The sequence below is a fragment of the Nicotiana sylvestris genome, chromosome 2 (genome assembly GCF_000393655.2).
Source record: "Nicotiana sylvestris chromosome 2, ASM39365v2, whole genome shotgun sequence".
Taxonomy (NCBI): domain Eukaryota; kingdom Viridiplantae; phylum Streptophyta; class Magnoliopsida; order Solanales; family Solanaceae; genus Nicotiana; species Nicotiana sylvestris.
The window spans coordinates 94,179,029-94,198,056 of record NC_091058.1 but is presented as its reverse complement, the minus strand read 5'-3'; the positions used below and the strand labels follow the sequence as shown (position 1 = coordinate 94,198,056).

Genomic DNA, 19,028 nt, shown 5'->3' with positions numbered 1-19,028 from the left:
TTACGAGGATCAAAGCGAGCGCTTTAGGACAACAAGCATCCCAAGTGTCGTCCGCATCAACACCTGTTTTCGGATCTTCATCCTCATAAGGAGCAAGATCTTCCACAAACGCAGCTGAAGGAGAAAGCGATGTTGCTGAAAAGATCAAGAAAACTCTTGCTCTGGTTGACCTTTCCGGATCCAAGCACTCTACTGTGAAGGAAGATGATGATGCTTCAAGTGATGGATCATTCCCACTTACACCACATAATGTGAGTCAATCAAGGATCAATCTGTGTGAAAATCGATGCTACTCTCCGTCATCCACGACAATGCCATGGTGACAAACACTTCATCTGTGGAGGAGCAGTTGGCAAACTTAACGGAAGCAATTGCTGGCTTGACCAAATTCATGCAAAATCAAGAGGCTAGAATTGACAAGCTAACAGACATGGTGGGAATCTTGATGGAAGAAGAATCCACCCATGCACCTGGTAAGCTCCCAGAAGTTCAAGGGAGTGACTCTCCCCCAAGACAAGTAGCATCCACTAAGGTTATCCCTGTCTCATCTGAAGAGATCATTCCAATCGATCAACTGAAGGAGTTCATTGAAGGAACCATTAAGAACAAATATGAAGTTGCTGCCAAATCCTCCCTTACATATGTCACACACCTTCTTCCACCAAACTTCACTAACCATCTTAAAATAAATAAAAGAATTTTTGAAGCTCAAAAGGGTTTTTAATTAAAAAGTGACAAAGTTGTGTTCAAAAGGAAATAACTCAGAGTCTCCACCTGACTTTGATTTCGGTGTGTCATGTCATTGTTTTTTTTTTAAAAAAAAATAATTTTTCCTTTCAAACACTTTGGACTCCAAAACTAAGTCTACACCAGAGATTTGGGTAAGGGGGTTCATTATACTCGTGGAGAAGGTGTTAGGCACTCCCCAAGTCTCGTAACTAGTACGGTTGCAAACTTGATCTAGTCGGCTTTTAAGAATATTCTAATTGAGGCAAAAAAACACAAAACAAGATAAACACACAAGAGGCTCGAGGTCGTCCCCACCTAATAAAAGAAAATAGAAAAGAAAATTAAAATAAAGTCCAAAATACTAATATATATTACTCCCTCTGTTTCAATTTATGTGAACCTATTTCCTTTTTGGTCCATTCCAAAAAGAATGACCCCTTTCTAAATTTGGTAATAATTTAGCTTAAACTTACCATTCTACCCTTAATGAAAAGCTTGTATCATCACACAAGTACTTTGAGCCCTTTTTTGACTTGTTTAGGACCACAAATTCCAAAAATCTTCATTTTTTCTTAAACTCCGTGCCTAGTCAAACAGGTTCACATAAATTGGAATGGAGGGAGTATATTTTTCCTCAAGGTTCGTCATGGCCTCCAAATACATGATATTATGGGGCATACCCCGGATAAAAATAAATACAAATCCTTCGGGGCATTCCCCGGATAAATTTAACTAAGGAAACGACATCTCGCCTCGAAACTAACAAAAATCCTAAGGCTTGCCTACCCAAGCGTTGACGGCCTAATCCTGTTGCTAGCGGCCAAAGTAAGAAAATTAAACAACAGAACTAAAAATATAACGCTAGTCCATTCCTTTAATATTACCAGACCAACCATTTAATTCATTCATTAGCCTAACTTTCCTGACACATCTCACAAAGCTTTATTTTTTCCACGTAGCCCACCATCGTTCTAATTTTATATGCCAAACTTAACAACTAACGGCAGAAAAGTAGGTGGCAATCATCCGCTAACTTGCAATCAAATGAAATACTCAAATCCCGGCAATAACATACAATCAAAATAGACAAGGCATGAAAATAAGCAGTAATGAATCAAAGCTATCCAAATACCGAACGACACAGGGAAAGCATAGAAAGAAAAATAAAAGTGAACCCAAATGGACTAACATCACATTACAAATCACATAGTATCAAGACAATGAAGATTAAGGGAAGAAATGGACCTCCAGTAGAGAAATTTTCCTTCGAGCTTGAAGAATTTAAGAAACCGAAACTTGAATTACACAGTAAAATCGAACCATCAAAATCACGAATCGGAACCACGAACTCGGCAACCACGAAAGGAAATTCCAAATCCGAACACCCACTTCAGCTCGATTCCATTCTTTGAAGATCAAATCAAAAAGGAGGAAATTCCGGAATATAATTTTTTTCTGATTTTTAATAAATCATGAAGCCGAACGAAAATTGAAAAATGGAAAGAAGAAAACTCTTTGCTCTGCCGTCCTCCCCAAATTTCTGCTAAGGTTTTTGCTTATCGAAATTAGCTATTCTAGATAAGGGAAGGAAGATGAAATTGAAGAAAAGAAGGCAGCCATATTTTTCGCCCCTTCCCTTTCCCCTTTTCGTTCCTGTTTCGTCTTCAGTCGACCTCCCCATTCTATGTCTGTGTGTGTGTGTATGGATCTCTATGCGTTTTTGTGTGTGTGTGTGTTTTTCGACGGCTTTTGGTGGAAAAGATTTGGGGGTGCCGCTGGTCAGAGGGGTAAGGCAGGCGGCTATCGGGGAAGGTTATGGTGCGGTGGCAGCTGGGATGATTCTCTAGGGTTCAGCCTAGGGTTTTTGTCGTTATCTCCATAAAGAAGAAGCTAGGGCAACGACTGGTCTCTTTTCTAGGTCTAGGTTTTTTTTTTTTTTTTTTGTATATTATGCTAAATGGGGTATGGGCTAACAAGATTTGGGCTTCACAATTGGGCTCTAGTTTCCTACAAAAATTGGGCTAAGAAAGCTAAAAATTCAATTTGTTTTTAAGAAAATATGAATACTTATAAAAGATATAAAATTACTCTTACTAATTGATTTTAATAAGCTATTAACATTCGAATAACATTAAAATTAAAGTTGAAACTATTTTTGGTATTTTCAAGGATTATATTAGAATAAAAATAGGTTCAAAGTAACATATCCTTCTAAAAATATCTAATACGTGAATTAAGTAGAGAAATATGGAACTATTTTTGTAATTTTTAATTTTTGTTCTTAAAATAAAGTAAAATAGTTAAAACTAGGTAAAATAGCAATATTAGGCCTAAACTAAATATTTAAAAGCTAAAAATAGTAAAATCTCGGGGATGGTCAAAAATTACATGTCTACAACATATGCAAAGTCGTACACGACAAGGGTCGATATGTTGAAGATGCCTACTGGCTATCAACCTCCAAAGTTTCAACAGTTTGATGGTAAAGGAAACCCAAAGCAACATGTGGCGCACTTCGTGGAGACGTGCAACAATGCTGGGACTTATGGTGATTACCTCATCAAGCAGTTTGTCCGCTCGCTAAAAGGAAATGTTTCGTACCTGGTTGGCTATATGCGTGATGAAAGGGTAAATCAAATTTTGGTTGATGGTGGATCCTCAGTGAACATTTTGCCAATTCGCACTGTGAAAGAACTTGGTATTTCCATGAACGAACTCTTAGAAAGTCGTGTGATGATCTAAGGATTCAACCAAGGGGGCCAAAGAGCCATAGGCACGATCAGGCTGGAAATCACCATTGAAGATATGCAATCAAGTACATAGCTACATGTGATCGATGCAAAGACTTCATACGACGTCTTGCTTGGAAGGCCTTGGATACATGAGAACAAGGTGGTTCCATCTACCTACCATCAATATTTGAAATACTACGAGGGTGAAGTCGAGAAGAAGATAGTTGCTGATAATGAGCCATTCACCGAGGCTGCATCACACTTCGTCGATGCAAAGTTCTACTTGAAGAACCGCATTGTGAAGGAGCTAAAAGCAGATGATGTCATAAAAAGCAAGAATGACGAGCCCACAACTAAAAGAGCCAAAGTGACTACTGGTAGAGTCAAAGATATTACTGAGGAGGTACAACCCAACCCGAATAAATCTCATAGAGGGGCTATTGTGTCTTATGGAAAAAAAGTAGGTTTGCGCTCCAATATGTCCCTAAAAGGAAGAAAGACGAAAGTGAATCATCTAATATCCAAACTAACATGCTAAAGGAGTTAACTCTTTCGGTAAAACGAATTGAGGCAGTAAAGTTGTCCTTAAAGCCACTTGCAGGGTTTGTGGCCCAAAATCGTTTGCAGAATGTGGCACTCCCTACAAAGCGAACGGATGAAGGTTTTGATCCTAACGCCTATAGGCTATTTGCAAAAGTTGGATACAATCCCAATGAGCCATCAAAGTTAGGGAAACTCCCATCACAAGCTACAACAAGGCAACCACGTGAAGGTTTGGGGTACAAGCAACCACCACTAGTGCACATCTCTATAAGAAGGGGGAGCAGTAATCATATCACTGAAGAAGATGAATCGGCCGTTTCTAACAAGCCTTCTATCTTTGATCGACTTGGAAAATCACCTGTGAGGACCTCCGTGTTTGAAAGATTGGGTCCATTAAAGAAGGGGAACAAGTTCCAGAGAAGTTTTCAAAGCATAAGAACACCCGATTCGCCCAAAATCCAGAAGATCTCTAAGGATTTCCAAAGTTTGGTTCCTTCTAGAATGAGGCGACAAACAAAACTTGTGGTTTCATGTAAAGAAGTACTAAAGGTAAAGCCATATATTGTGGTCTATGATCACTTCCAACTCCACACTACTAAAAGGTAGGAAGAGAGGGTTGTAATAGCTTTTACCCGATATGAGGGTCGGGATCGATAACCATAGGGAGCTAGGAATGGAGTCGAGTATCTATCTAGACTAGAGTTGTGTATTTGTTCCTAATGTCACTTCCATACATTTTTGGGTTTTTGATTATAAACTACTATTATCAAACTATTAATTGAAACTAGATTATGCTACGAGATAATTGCTAAGTTGTATCTAATGGAAAGAAAGGCACTAGGGTCATGACATTACCTAGGTGGCTAATTGACGGGTAGATGTTACTAAGGTTCGATTGACATAATTGGGGCTTATGCTATAACCGTTGCACAATTTTACCCACTCTCAAACCTCTCGGTAGAGAGAGTGATTTTGCCCAATTGACTCTCTCGAGACCAAATGGGTAGGCAAATTAGCTCAAGAAACTAGGGTTCAAGTTGGGTAATTACTCTCTCGAGGATTAACCCTTTGATTGGGACTATCAATTCTCTTGAGTCCATCCCAATTCCTTGTTGGGTCAATTTTGGAGACTTAGACTCTCTTTCTCAAGAAGAGCCAAGTCAACTTAGCACAAACCAGTGTTTGCAACCACCAATTCATAGATTAAACCATAAAATTGACCCAAATAACAAACACCCATAGTCAATCTAACAATAAATGGCAACACCCATCAATTACCCACACTAGCGTTGAGCCACAACCTTAGCTAATGGGTTTAGCTACTATGCTTGAAGGAGAAAATAGAGAAATAGATGAAGAACAAGACATAATAATTAAATACTAAATTAAAATACAAGAATCTATCGTTAATTTGAAGCTAAGATGCCAAAAATGGCTACAGATGAAGTTCCCACGAGCGCAGCTAAGTTCTGGATATATCTGATGACCTAAAAATGGTAAAATGTTCTATTTATACTAGGCTGGAAAAATTGGACAAAAATACCCCTGCGGGGTCAGCGCGGGCCGCATAAAATGGATCGCGACCGCGCTAGGCTCTTGGACTTCAATTCTGGTCTCTCTGACTTGGGCTCCGCGGTCCGCGTTGCCTGAAGCCTGGTTTTGCCATCTCGCTGAATCACCTAGTGCGGCCGCATTCGACTTTGTGCGGTCCGCACTAGGCCTGTTTGCCCTTAGTTTACTTTGTCTTTGATACTTGAGCAGGTTTCACTCCGTTTGAGCCGATCTTTGACATTTCGTCACTTTGTCGATCAAACCTGCAATCAACCACAACTTATGAGCCTTTTGGGACTATTTTGTAACGATTTATAATCAACATAGGCAAGAAGGAGCATGAAACTCGTTAAAATCCCTACTTATCAGTCTACACTAAGGAGCGTGACGAAGATGAAGAAAATGTGGGTTCCTCGTATCATATTACTGTACAAGGCGAGAATGGTGTTCCATCTTCAATGGAGGATAATGCAGAATTGGAGGATGTTTCACCGTGTTATCACATATCCTTCAACGATGGGGACCCTCAAGAAGATGAAGATGTGAAAGATGCTCCACCTGAACTTGAAGAAGGAGTAAAGACGACAATTGATACCTTGAAAGAAGTTAACTTTGGCACCGATGAAGAACCAAGACCCACCTACCTAAGTGCTTTACTAGAAGCTGATGAAGAGAGAACTTATATTGAGTTACTCAAGGAGTTCAGGGACGTCTTCGCTTGGAGTTACAAAGAGATTCCTGGCTTGGACACGAAAGTAGCAGTCCATCACCTTGCAGTCAAAAATGGTGCTCGCCCTGTTAAACAAGCTCAAAGGCATTTTAGGCCGGACTTGGTTCCCTTGATTGAAACCGAAATTAACAAACTCATCGAAGATGGCTTTATTTGTGAAGTTAAATATCCAACATGGGTTTCAAGATTGTCCCTGTAAGGAAGAAAAATGGCCAGATTCGAGTGTGCGTTGACTTTAGGGATCTTAACAATGCGTGTCCGAAAGATGAGTTCCCGCTTCCCATTCCAGAATTGATGATTGATACTACTACTGGGTACGAGGCAATGTCATTTATGGATGTTTATCAGGCTATAACCAAATTCGCATGGCACCAAAAGATGAAGAGTTTACTGTATTCCGTACCCCCAAGGGTATTTATTGCTACAAGGTAATACCTTTTGGCTTGAAGAACGCTGGTGCTACTTAACAAAGAGCTATGCAAAATATCTTTGATGACCTTCTCCACAAGAATGTCAAATGTTATGTTGATGACTTGGTGGTAAAATCAAGAAAGAAAAGCGACCACTTGAAAAACTTGAGAATGGTGTTTGAGTTGCTCCGGAGATACCATCTTAGGATGAATCCATTAAAATGCGCCTTTGGAGTTACCTCCAGAAAGTTCTTGGGTTTTATTGTCCGACATCGAGGGATTGAAATAGATCAAGCTAAAGTAGATGCAATCTTGAAAATGCCTGAACCCCGCAATATTCATGAATTGAAAAGTCTGCAAGAAAAGCTAGCATACCTTAGGAGATTCTTCTCAAACCTAGCTGGGAGGTACCAACCATTCAGCCACCTTATGAAGAAAGGTGTCCCTTTCAAATGGGACCAAGCATGTAGCAATGCCTTTGAGAGAATTAAATCCTACTTGATGAAGCCTTCGGTTTTGGCAGCCCCTATACTTGGAAAGTCGTTGATACTATACATTTCAGCACAAGAAAGGACTGTTGGAGCACTGTTGGCTCAAGAAAATAGTGAAGGGGGAGAAAACTCCCTTTACTACTTAAGCAGGATGATGACACCAAATGAGCTGAACTATTCGCCAATTGAAAAGTTATGTTTGGCGCTAGTCTTCTCAATCCAAAAGTTGAAGCACTACTTTCAAGCTCATGTCATTCGTTTGGTTTCTAGAGCAAATCCCATCAAGTTCGTGATGTCAAAACCTATCCTTAGTGATCGACTAGCAAGGTGGTACCTCCAGTTTCAACAATTTGAAATCATGTACATCCCTCAAAAGGCTATAAAAGGACAAGCGTTAGCGGACTTCTTGGCAGATCACCCTATACCTGATGATTGGGAGCTAACTGATGAACTACCTTATGAGGACGCAATGGTCATTGAAGTTCAACCTCCATGGAAGATATACTTTGATGGTGTCGCGCATCGTGGAGGAGCTGGTGCTGGTGTGGTATTTGTCACTTCCCAAGGTGAAGTCTTGCCCTACTCTTTCACCTTAACACAACTCTGTTCCAACAATGTTGTTGAGTATCAAGCATTAATACTTGGGCTTGAAATGGCCGTTGATATGAAGCAATTGCAATTGCAAGTCTTTGGTGACTCCCAGTTAGTGGTCAATCAGCTTTTAGGTAGTTACGAGGTCAAGAAGCCTAAACTACGCCCATATCATGATTACGCTAAAAAATTAATGGGGTGGATCGACGATGTGACTATTCAGCATGTGCCAAGGAAAGAAAATAAGAAGGCTGATGCTTTAGCTACCCTAGCTTCATCATTATTAATCCTACCTGATCAAACGCAAGTTACTGTCTGCCAAAAATGGGTAATACCGCTGCCAAATGTGGCTGAAGGTGAAGAAATTGAACTCAAGCATCTTGTCGTTGTTTCTGAAGTTGAGAAAGAAGAATGGCGACAATCCATTATTGACTACTTGTGCTATGGGATACTTCCAGAAAATCCATGGAGAAGGACTGAAATCCGTTGTCGTGCACCTCGCTTCCTTTACTTCAAAGATACTATATACAGAAGGTCATTCGAAGGAGTACTCTTGCGATGCTTAGGGGAAGAAGAAGCACTCCAAGCTTTGCAAGATGCACATTCTGGGGTATGTGGGTCACACTAGTTCTGACCAAAGCTCCACTTCCATATAAAAAGGATGGGATATTATTGGCCAACGATGGTTAAAGATTGTTGGGACTACGCTCGAGGATGCAAGGCTTGTCAATTTCATGCAAATTTTATTCATCAACCTCCTGAAGTGTTCCACCCGACTATTGCATCCTGGCCATTTGACGTTTGGGGATTGGATGTTGTTGGACCACTGCCAAAGTCCTCTGGTGGGCACCTATACATCTTGGTTGCAACTGACTACTTCTCAAAATGGGCTGAAGTTGTTGCTCTTAAGGAAGTAAAGAAGGAAAATATTGCAAGTTTCATCTGAGTAAACATTATTTATCGCTTTGTCATTCCTCGTTACATAATAACAGATAATGGAAAGCCATTCGATAATAGGTTGATGAACAAGATTTGTGATCTCTTTGACTTCAAGCAACGTAACTCTTCGATGTACAATATTGTCGTTAATGGTCTAGCTGAGGCATTCAACAAAACTCTATGCAACTTGTTAAAGAAAGTTGTCTCCAAATCCAAATGAGATTGGAATGACCGTATGGAAGAAGCTCTATTGGCATATAGGACGACTCACCGCACGCCAACACAGGCGACTCCTTATTCACTCATTTATGGAGTCGAAGTCGTCTTGCCACTTGAGTGTCAAATACCTTCGTTACGACTAGCTATTCAAGAAGGGATCACTGATGAAGAAAATGCTCGACTTCGATTAGCAGAGTTGGATGCTCTTGATGAGAAGAGGTTGGAAGATCAAGAGAGTCTTGAATGTTATCAAGCTAGATTGCCTCGCGCCTTTAATAAAAGAGTTCGCCCGAGATCCTTTCAAGTAGGAGATCAAGTCCCTGCCGTACAAAGACCATAATTACTTCCCATAAACCTGTAGGGAAGTTCACTTCAAATGGGAGAGGCCATATGTCGTACAAGAAGCTTACTCAAGCGGGGCTTACAAGTTGGTTGATGCAGATGGCATGAGAATCGCCCCTATAAATGGCAAGTTTTTAAAGAAGTATTATCCTTGAAGTTGCCACGCTCCTTGATGCATGAGCCTAAACTGCATGTTTCTACACTCCTGACCCGTATGAGTCCAAACTGTGTACGACCCCTACAAAAAAAAAGGAGTCCGGTGGGTTGAAAACTTCGAAAAAGGCGGCCTAGGCAAAAGTTAGGACATAAAAATAAATAAATAAATAAATAAAAAATCACCTAGTCTAAAATATGGTATGACTTGATCCTCTTCACCGAGGTACGTAGGTAGCTTAGAGTTTCATTCTAAGTTCAGTCGCATAAGTTTAAAAGATACATATTGCCCCAATTGTTGTTCGAATGAAGTATGAAGGAATGTAAAATCAAGCTGAAATGTCATCTTCCTATTGAATTTTGATCTTATTTGATTTAAAGAGGGCAACCCTCCATGGTTCACCAAACCTTCAAGTTTGTTGGTCTCCAAGTCCGCCCTCTGCCTTAAAAAAAAGGGAAGAGAAGAGAGGCGTCAAAGGGAAACACAAGTATAAGGAAAAGATTGCTTGGCACAACGTTTCAAATTCAGTGAGACTTGAACCCAAGATATTTGTGAGAATATAGCTCTTAAATTTCGATTGATATCAAGTAAGACATCTTCCGATATACAAAAGTTTTGGTAAAGTTGCGCAATCTGAAATCGTCAGCGTGTCAGAATTTTACATTGACTTTGGAATATTATCTGAAACAATCCTTAAGGTATTAAATTTTTTATTTTGGATATGATTTAAATTTCGAATCTTGGTTTCCGAAAAATCAAATGGTTCGTAATTTCGACATTTCTACACCAAGATATGATTTTTTTGGTGAGACTGCACAAATCTGTAATTGATAGCGTGGTGCAATATAAAGTTGATTTCAAAATATTATCTGGGATAATTCTGAAGTTGTTTGATTGAGAATTTTGGATATGTTCTTGGTCTTGAAGTCTAGTTTTCAAGAAATCAAACGGTTTGTAATTTCGACGTTCCTACACCAAGATATGGATTTTTTGGTGAGACTACACAAATCTGGAATTGATAGCGTGGTGCAATATAAAGTTGATTTCAAAATATTATTTAGGACTATTTTGAAGTTGTTTGATTGAGAATTTTGGAATGTTCTAGATCTTAAAGTCTAGTTTTCAAGAAATCAAACGGTTCGTAATTTCGACGTTCCTACACCAAGATATGATTTGTTTTTAGTGAGACTGCACAAATCTAGAATTGACAGCATGGTGCAATATAAAGTTAGTTTCAAAATATTGTTTCAAATAAAGCCAAGTTTTGTTACGTAAATGTCAACGCATCATGCTAAGTAAGAAACTATTGGTACTGATCAAAAAAAAAGAAGGGGAAACATCAATAAAAACATGCAATGTAAAGTAAAACAGGTGGAGTTTTCAGTTTCAAGGATAGTCGCTAGTTAACTAAATGCAAGGAAAAAAAACAAGAGGCAAATAAAATACTCTATATAGGCTAATCTAAACACAACTTGAAATTGACTAAGTCTTTAAGGGTGGCCTCTAAGTGTTGTTTCTTCATCTCCACATCGGCCAAGTCATTAGCAGTTGCCAAGGAAACATCAGAACATCTCTTCAACCTCTTTCTTGGCAATAACTCAAAGAGCTCTTAACTGTTTCACCTTCTCCTTGGCCTCTTTGAGAGACTGACTGGTGGCAGACAATTTCTCGACCTTCTCCCCTTTCTCAATCAAGACAAGATCAAGATGTTCCTTGGCATTTAAAAATGACTCAGATTTTTCAACATCTACAACCTTGTTAGAAAGAGCTAATCGTGCCTGGTCATATGAAGTGGCAAGCTCGAACAAAGATGCCAATAAGTCTTTTAGAGGGGAAATATCCATGCGCTTTTCGTCCATCTCCTCGAGAATCACTTGGATTGCGAATTGAAGAGAAGAAGCATTGTCTGTGGTAGCATCCTCGAGTTTGGCCTGAATTTTAGCCCAGGCATTCAAAATGTAATCCTTGCGAAGAGTCAAGACAACCTTTCTTCCATCAAAGATAGACATTGTTGGTGTTGATTGTTGATGAAAATTAGGCCTCGATTTTGCTCCAAGACTAGGAATAAAAGTCGCCTCTAGGTCTGACTTAGGTATTGGAAGTGATTTCCTCGAATCTGGCTCCGCCACGGATTCACTACTACCCCTTGGCTTGCTCTGGTGTGACGCCATTGAAATATGAACACCATTTGGCTGCATGGAAAAGAATATACGATTACTAAAATTACTTGGATATTAAAGGATAATATGAAAATTTTAATCATTACCTTTTTGATAGCCGTCAAAGTCCTTGAAGTTGTCGATGCTATCAATAATCTCGACTACACCCAAATTAGCATCTTCCTGTTTGTTTAAATATGGCTTCACCCACTTAAAGTTTTGTCTAAAGAGCACTCACGAAAATCTTGATCCAAGCAACCAGGGATGTCTTGATAAAAACCAAATTGACGACTGAAGCAATGAGGGCTATAAGGCTCCACGATGAAGGTTGATCCATTTCTCAAAGGAAGGTAATTCGAGCGAATACTCATAAAATAATTTGACTCGGACTCTTCCTCGTGGCCATCATCGCGATAATAATATGGTTGAGAATTACTTGGCATTGTGGAAGTCCATACGACACTTTCTCCTCCATGAATATGTTTTCTCGCGTCTTCATTCCCAAACTATCTCGATGTTCCCTCACCTAAATATATGGCCATCATAGGGGTAGCCGGCCTATTTGTTAGAGAAAAATGAGTCTTGAAGTAATAGGCCAACCAACCATACACACAATAATTGGGAAGTTAACTCTAAAAGGATCGAGTGGTAAGAAATTTGAAATTATGTTTAATCCCCTGTAAATGCTAGCTACGACTGGAACGATGAGGTTAATTCTTTTCCCACACACTAGAAGGCCTACAATTTTGAAAGTCTTAGGCTAAATAAAGTCGCCTTCTTTTGTATGGAGCGCAAAGACACATAACCAGCATGATAAAAAGGCAACCAGGTATATTTCGTCTTTTTGACACTTCCAACGCCAAGTTTAACAAATAGTGCATCTTCAACTTCCGACCAATTGACCATTTTACCTATGGCTCCAGTAGGGTTGTGTGTTGATTTGGGACGAGCTGACTTCTTTTCTTTTCTCGCTGGAGGTTGTTCATACTTCACAACCTTTTTGCTCCAAAACTCTATCCATCTTCTCACAGGGACATTATGATTTTTAGTGTTTCCCTCTCGGAGTTAGTGATATGCATCAAACAATTGCTGACAGGCTTGTGGAAGAAACATTTTATCCTTGTCGTAAGCACCTGTAAGTTTTCGAGTATTTAGAATAACCTCTTTATAAGGAGACACGATTAAAGGCAGACCCGCAATAGTGCACAAGTCCCAAAGGGATATGGATAACTCTCCAACTGAGGTAAGCAACATGTTTGTAAGAGGACACCAAGCCTCACAAAAGGCTTGCATGATACTTGTAAAATGATCATAAGTAAACAATAAGGCATAGACAACATCGTAAATATTGGTGGATCGCAATGCTCGATGGTTCCTACTAAGGATATATTCGGTCCACTTCTAATGGCCGGGAATATAATGAAATTCGCCAACAAAAGTTAAGGAATCACTCCAGTATACTTCTCCTTTGAGGATTCGTCGCCCTAAGCATGGGAGGGAACTTGCCACATTCTTAACTTTGTGATTATGAGAACGAAGAGTCCATGTCTTGAATTTACATTTGGTGTTCTCAAAGGTCCAATCTACCAAACAAAAGGGATTTTGCAAGGATGGCCACAAAGCTGCATATAAGCCGGTAAGTGGTGTGTCAACTAGTAATCTGGTCTCTGTTTTACTATCCTTGTGCTCTGAAATTACAAGATACTTGGACGTGGAGGAAGAGGATGCTGAATCTCTGAAGTAAACCATGTTCAAGCTGCATAAAAATAATTGTTAGTACCTAAGTTAAAAGGGAAGAATAACAATCACAATCTTGAAAGAGAGCATGGATAAGAAAAAAAAGAAAATTTCGCTTCAGACATTAAAAAGAAAAAGGATGTCTGTATCAGACTTTTTTTAAAAGGTTTTCGTTGCGAACTTTTAAAGGTATTCGCCTCGAATTTTTAAAGGCATTCGGATTTTTAAGGTTTTCGTTCTGCACTTTTAAAAGGCGTATGCTTCGAACTTTTAAAGGTGCTCGTCTTGAACTTTTAAAGGTACTCGTGGCAAACTTTAAGGGTCCCCATTGCCGACTTTTAAAGATTTCTACCACGAACTTTTTTGGATCTTCGCCGCGAACTTTTAAAGGTCTTCACCGTGAACTTTTAGAGATCTTGACCTCGAGCTCTTAAGGATCTTTACGCGAACTTTTAAGGGTCTTCGCCACAAATTTTTTTAAAGTCTTCATCGCGAACTTTTAAAGGTATTCACCACGAACTTTTAAAGATCTTGACCACGAGCTTTTAAGGATCTTTGCATGAACTTTTATGGGTCTTCTCCGTAAATTTTAAAGGTCCTCATCGTGAACTTTTAAAGATTTATGTCTCGAACATATAAAGGACTTCGTAGTTTTACGAAGTTACTTCTAAAAAGAAAAAAGAGACAACAGAGTAAAACAAAGAAGAAAGCACACGAAAAGAAGAAGAAATTACCTTCGCGTCAATACTTTCAGTTCGTCAAAAGTAGACTCAAAGTGATTTGCAAACGCTGAAAGTGATGCTACTAGAGTTAAAAGTATACTGTATTTATAGAATTTTCAAAAGGCATTATTGAACATATAGGTTCGATGTGGGAGGAGCAATAGTTAGAGTCCAACATGAATTTGTTATCCTAATTTAGTTGGAATGAGAAAAGCTGAGGCGGCAAGGGGGTACGCGGCGTCAGCGTTGAAGCTACTGGCGAAACAATACGCCATTAGACATAAGGATTGCAATATACAATTGCATTTCAAAAATGCAATTGCAAAATGAAGTTTTTGCACCAAAAAAAAAAGAAAGTTCATATATTTACAAGGAATTGATGGTTTTGTCCATACAGGCCATCAATCACGTGCAATCATGTTCCAATTAAAAAGAAATGGTTTATTCATGTCTCACAGTGACAAATACAAGTAAATTTGTACGTTGTCTTTACGTACTTCAAAGCCCGTTGTCATGACCCATCTCCATAATAGATCATGATGGCACCCAATATCATTGTCGGGCAAGCCAACACGAAAATATAAATAAGTTCTCATTTTACTTTTACCAAAATAATTGCAGCAATTTGTTAAGTTAAAGTTAAAACAAGTAATAACCAGTAATGTACCAAAATAATTATACAAATTCCCAAAAGAATAGTCTATTAATATGTGTGTCAAGACCTGGTGTCACAAGTTTTGGGCAATTAGTAGAATATACAAAAGAATAATTCTATCCTACTGTCCGAAATAGAATAGACAGCAAAAATAAATAAAGAAAGACTCCATCAAACTGCTGAATGACACAGGAAGGAGACAGCTCACCGTGGAGGTCTCGGAATATGCTCAGGAATGCGCATCAGACTGATAGCCAGATGTATATGTCTCAGATCATGTACAATTAAGTACAGAAGTGTAGTATGAATATATAAACAATATGCACCCAGTAAGTAACCTATCTAATCTCGAAGAAGTAGAGATGAGAAGTCGACTTGACACTTACTAGGGTCAAATAATATGAGAGATGAATTATACTGAGCATGGATAAACTAAATAATTAACAGTGTATAGAAAGAACTAACAGGTCCTTTCCTAGATAATGTCACAGTTGGCAAATTCCATTCCAGGACAAATAATAAACTCAAGTCATAGAAAAATACTAAGTAAAGCATGCGCAAGTAGTGCCGAGGTCGTACGGCCCGATCCAACATAAAAGTAAATTGTGCACTGCCGAGGGTTGAACGGCACGAATCATAGATGCATCTATTACCCCCGCTCGCGAAGCAACCATGAGACGCGGTCAAATGTAATTAAACACAGCAACAAGCAGACAAAAACATATAATGGGGAGAAATTGCTCAATGAATTATCAACTTCTCTTTAAAAAGGCCAAGAAAGATCATGTTCCTCTTAACTAGTCTCATTTATCATAATCGTCATGATGTAAACAATCCAAATTAAACATAGAGTTGCAAGAATACCACATAAAGCATGCTTTTGGCTCCTAAACTACCCGGACTTAGCATAATAGTAACTATGCACGGACTCTAGTCACCTAGTACGTACATATCCCCCGCATTTAATGGCAAATTATTAGATTACATCACCTATGGGGACAATTCCCTCTTACAAGGTTAGATATGAAACTCACCTCGCTCCAAAGTGTACTTCCAATACCAAGAACGAGCCCGAACTCTCAATTTGGAGCCGAACGATCTAAAACTAGATAAACGAGGTAGGAACTAGTCAATACAAGATCACAAGATCGCATTCTAACGATTTAAGCAATTTTCCATCCTTAAACACAAGTTTCCTAAAATCCGACCCCGAGCCCACGTGCCCGGATTCTGAAATTTTTCAAAGAAAGTTGTTCTTCATAACCCAAGGATCAATAATATATGATTTCTAATTCATTTCATTACAAATTTCATGGTCAAATCTAACTTTTGTCAAAACCCTAGGTTTTGCTCTAACCCCATGATTTTACCTTAATCCTAGTGTTTAATCTACCTAAGACACAAGTATTAAACTAGTAATAAGTGGGATAAACTTACCTCAAGATGCTAGGTGGAAGTCTTCTCTCAAAAGCTCCAAAATCGCCCAATGGAGGAGTGAAAAGTGGAAAAAATAACTTAGAACCCGTATTAAATGAAGCTCACTGCTTCAGTGATTTCCGCATTTGCGGTCCCGCTTTTGCGAGGATGAGGCCGCATTTGTGGAATTGGCCAAGCGGGCTAGGACCGATTCTGCGGTCTTGAAGCCGCTTCTGCGGTTTGGACTTGGCCTGCCTTGGTCGCATCTGCGAGAAGGCGACCGCTTCTGCGGTCTTTCACCTACGGTTGCCAACCGCAAGTGCGGTTATGACAGAAACCAGAAGCTTCAGCTCTTCTCAACTTTTCCCACTTTACTCGAGCCTTATCCGATTGACGCTCGGGGATCCAAGGCCCCGCCCGAATATACCGACAAGTCTGAAATCATGAAACGGACCCGCTCGAACCTTCGGAACACCCGAAACAATGCTAAATCTACGAATCACCCCCTAAAACCAATTGAATCAAACTTATGAACTTCAAGTTCTTAAATTCACTTCTAACGTGCCGAAACGTACTTATACTACTCGGATTGACACCAAATTTTGCGGGCATGTCTTAAATGTTATATTGGACCTGTATTGGGCTCCAGAACCAACATACGAGCCCGATACCAACGTGATCAATCATTATTTAGTTTCTTTAAATCCTTTGAATTTCAGTTTAACAATTTCTAATAAAAATTCACTACTCGGGCTAGGGACCTCGAAATTCAATTCCGGGCATACGCCCAGGTCCCATATTTTCCTACGGACCCTCCAGGACCGTCAAAACACGAATCTGGGTCCGTTTGTTAAAAATATTGACCAAAGTCAAACTTAGTCTTTTAAGAAAATCTTAAGGAATCAAATGAGCATATTTCAAACCAAATTCTTCCAAATCCCGAACCAACCATCCCCGCAGGTCGTAAATTAGGTAAAGAAAGCGTGGGAAGTTTTATTTAGGGGAACGGGGTTCTAAAAAGCAAAATGACCAGTCGGGTCGTTACATTCTCCACCTCTTAAACAAACGTTCGTCCTCGAATGGACATAGAAAAGTACCTGAGGTGCTGAACAAATGTGGGTATCTGCTCCGCATGTCCTCCTCGGACTCCCAGGTCGCCTCCTTGACTGGTTGGCCCCTTCACTGGACCTTCACCGTTGAAATCCTCTTGGATCTTAACTGGCGATCATGTCTATCAATAATGGCAACTGGCTTCTCCTCATAACTCAGACTCTCATCTAGCTGAATAGTGCTGAAGTCTAACACATGGGACAAGTTGACATGATACCTCCGAAGCATAGACACGTGAAAAACTAGGTGAACTCCCGATAAACTGGGGGGTAAAGCAAGCTCGTAAGCAACGTCCCCAACTCTCCTCAATACCTCAAATGGGCCAATAAACCTTGGGTTCAACTTGCCCTTCTTCCCGAACCTCATAGCACCCTTCATTGGCGAGACTTTCAAGAGGACCTTCTCGCCAACCATGAATGATACATCACGCGCCTTCTGATCCGCGTAACTCTTCTATCTGGACTGAGCTATGTGAAGCCTCTCCCAAATCAACTTTACCTTGTCCAAGGCATCTTGCACCAAATCTATACCGTATAACTTAGCCTCACCAGGCTCAAACCCGATAGGATAATGACACCATCGACCATATAAAGCCTCAAATGGAGCCATCTCAATGCTAGACTGATAGATGTTATTGTAAGCATACTCTGCCAAAGGTAAGAACTGATCCCACTGTCCTCCAAAGTCAATCACACATGCTCTGAGCATGTCCTCCAAAATCTGAATTGTCTGCTCCGACTGCCCGTCGGTCTGAGGATGAAATGTTGTGCTAAGCTCTACACGGGTCCCCAACTCATTCTGAACGGCTCTCCAGAAATGGGAAGTGAACTGAGGGCCTCTATCTGATACGATGGAAACGGGCACACCGTGCAACATGACTATCTCCCGAATGTAAATTTGGGCCAATCTATCTGAAGTGTAAGTAGTCACAACCGGAATAAAGTGCATCGACTTGGTCAATCTGTCAATAATGACCCATACCGCATCAAACTTCCGCAAGGTTCGGGGCAATACAACTACGAAGTCCATAGTAATGCACTCCCACTTCCACTCTGGTATAGGCATATGCTGAAATAGGCCACCCGACCTCTGGTGCTCATACTAAACCGGGTAGCAATTCAAATACTTAGCCACATACTCCACTATGTCCTTCTTCATTCTCCGCCACCAATAATGCTACCTCAAGTCACGATACATCTTCGTCGCACTCGGATGAATGGAATACCATGAACTATATGTCTCTTCTAGTATCCTCTCCCTCAGACCATTAACATCAGGAACACATAGGTGACCCTGGAGTCGCAAAACACCATCCTTGCCAATAGAAACCTCCTTGGCACTGCCTGGAAGCATTGTCTCTCTGAGAACCGCCAAATGTGGATCATCGAACTATCGGGACTTGATCTACCCTAATAATGAAGATTGAGCAACAACGCACGCAAGAACTCCCCTGGGCTCTGAAATATCCAACCTCACAAGTCTGTTAGCCAAGGACTGAATGTCCCAAACTAGTGGTCTCTCCTCTGCTGGAATGAATGCCAAGCTACCCATACTCTCTGCTTTCCTGCTTAAGGCATCCACAACCACATTTGCCTTGCCCGGATGATAAAGAATTGTGATGTCATAATCCTTCAGCAACTCAAGCCATCTACGCTGCCTTAAATTGAGATCCCTCTACTTGAACAAGTGTTGTAAGCTGTGATGATCTGTATAAACCTCACATGATACCCCGTATAGATAATGCCTCCATATCTTAAGATTATGAACAATCGCGGCTAACTCCAAATCGTGCACAGGA

General features: G+C 40.1%; 1 protein-coding gene across 1 annotated transcript; it reads left to right on the top strand.

The window, feature by feature from the left end:
• The first annotated feature begins 316 nt into the window (after positions 1-316).
• LOC138885255 (uncharacterized) lies at positions 317-6,484 on the top strand. Its single transcript, XM_070166184.1, has 4 exons — positions 317-643; positions 3,574-3,864; positions 4,002-4,233; positions 5,925-6,484. Exons 1-4 carry the CDS (start codon positions 317-319, stop codon positions 6,482-6,484), a joined length of 1,410 nt encoding a protein of 469 aa, XP_070022285.1.
• Positions 6,485-19,028: the final 12,544 nt, after the last annotated feature.

Excerpts from the sequence above, each read along its gene's own strand:
- LOC138885255 (XM_070166184.1), top strand. The coding sequence starts at position 317 with ATGGTGACAAACACTTCATCTGTGGAGGAGCAGTTGGCAAACTTAACG. Across the intron at positions 3,865-4,001 it reads TCAAAGATATTACTGAGGAG|GAGTTAACTCTTTCGGTAAA; the intron begins GTACAACCCAAC and ends AACATGCTAAAG. Across the intron at positions 4,234-5,924 it reads AACAAGGCAACCACGTGAAG|TCTACACTAAGGAGCGTGAC; the intron begins GTTTGGGGTACA and ends CCTACTTATCAG.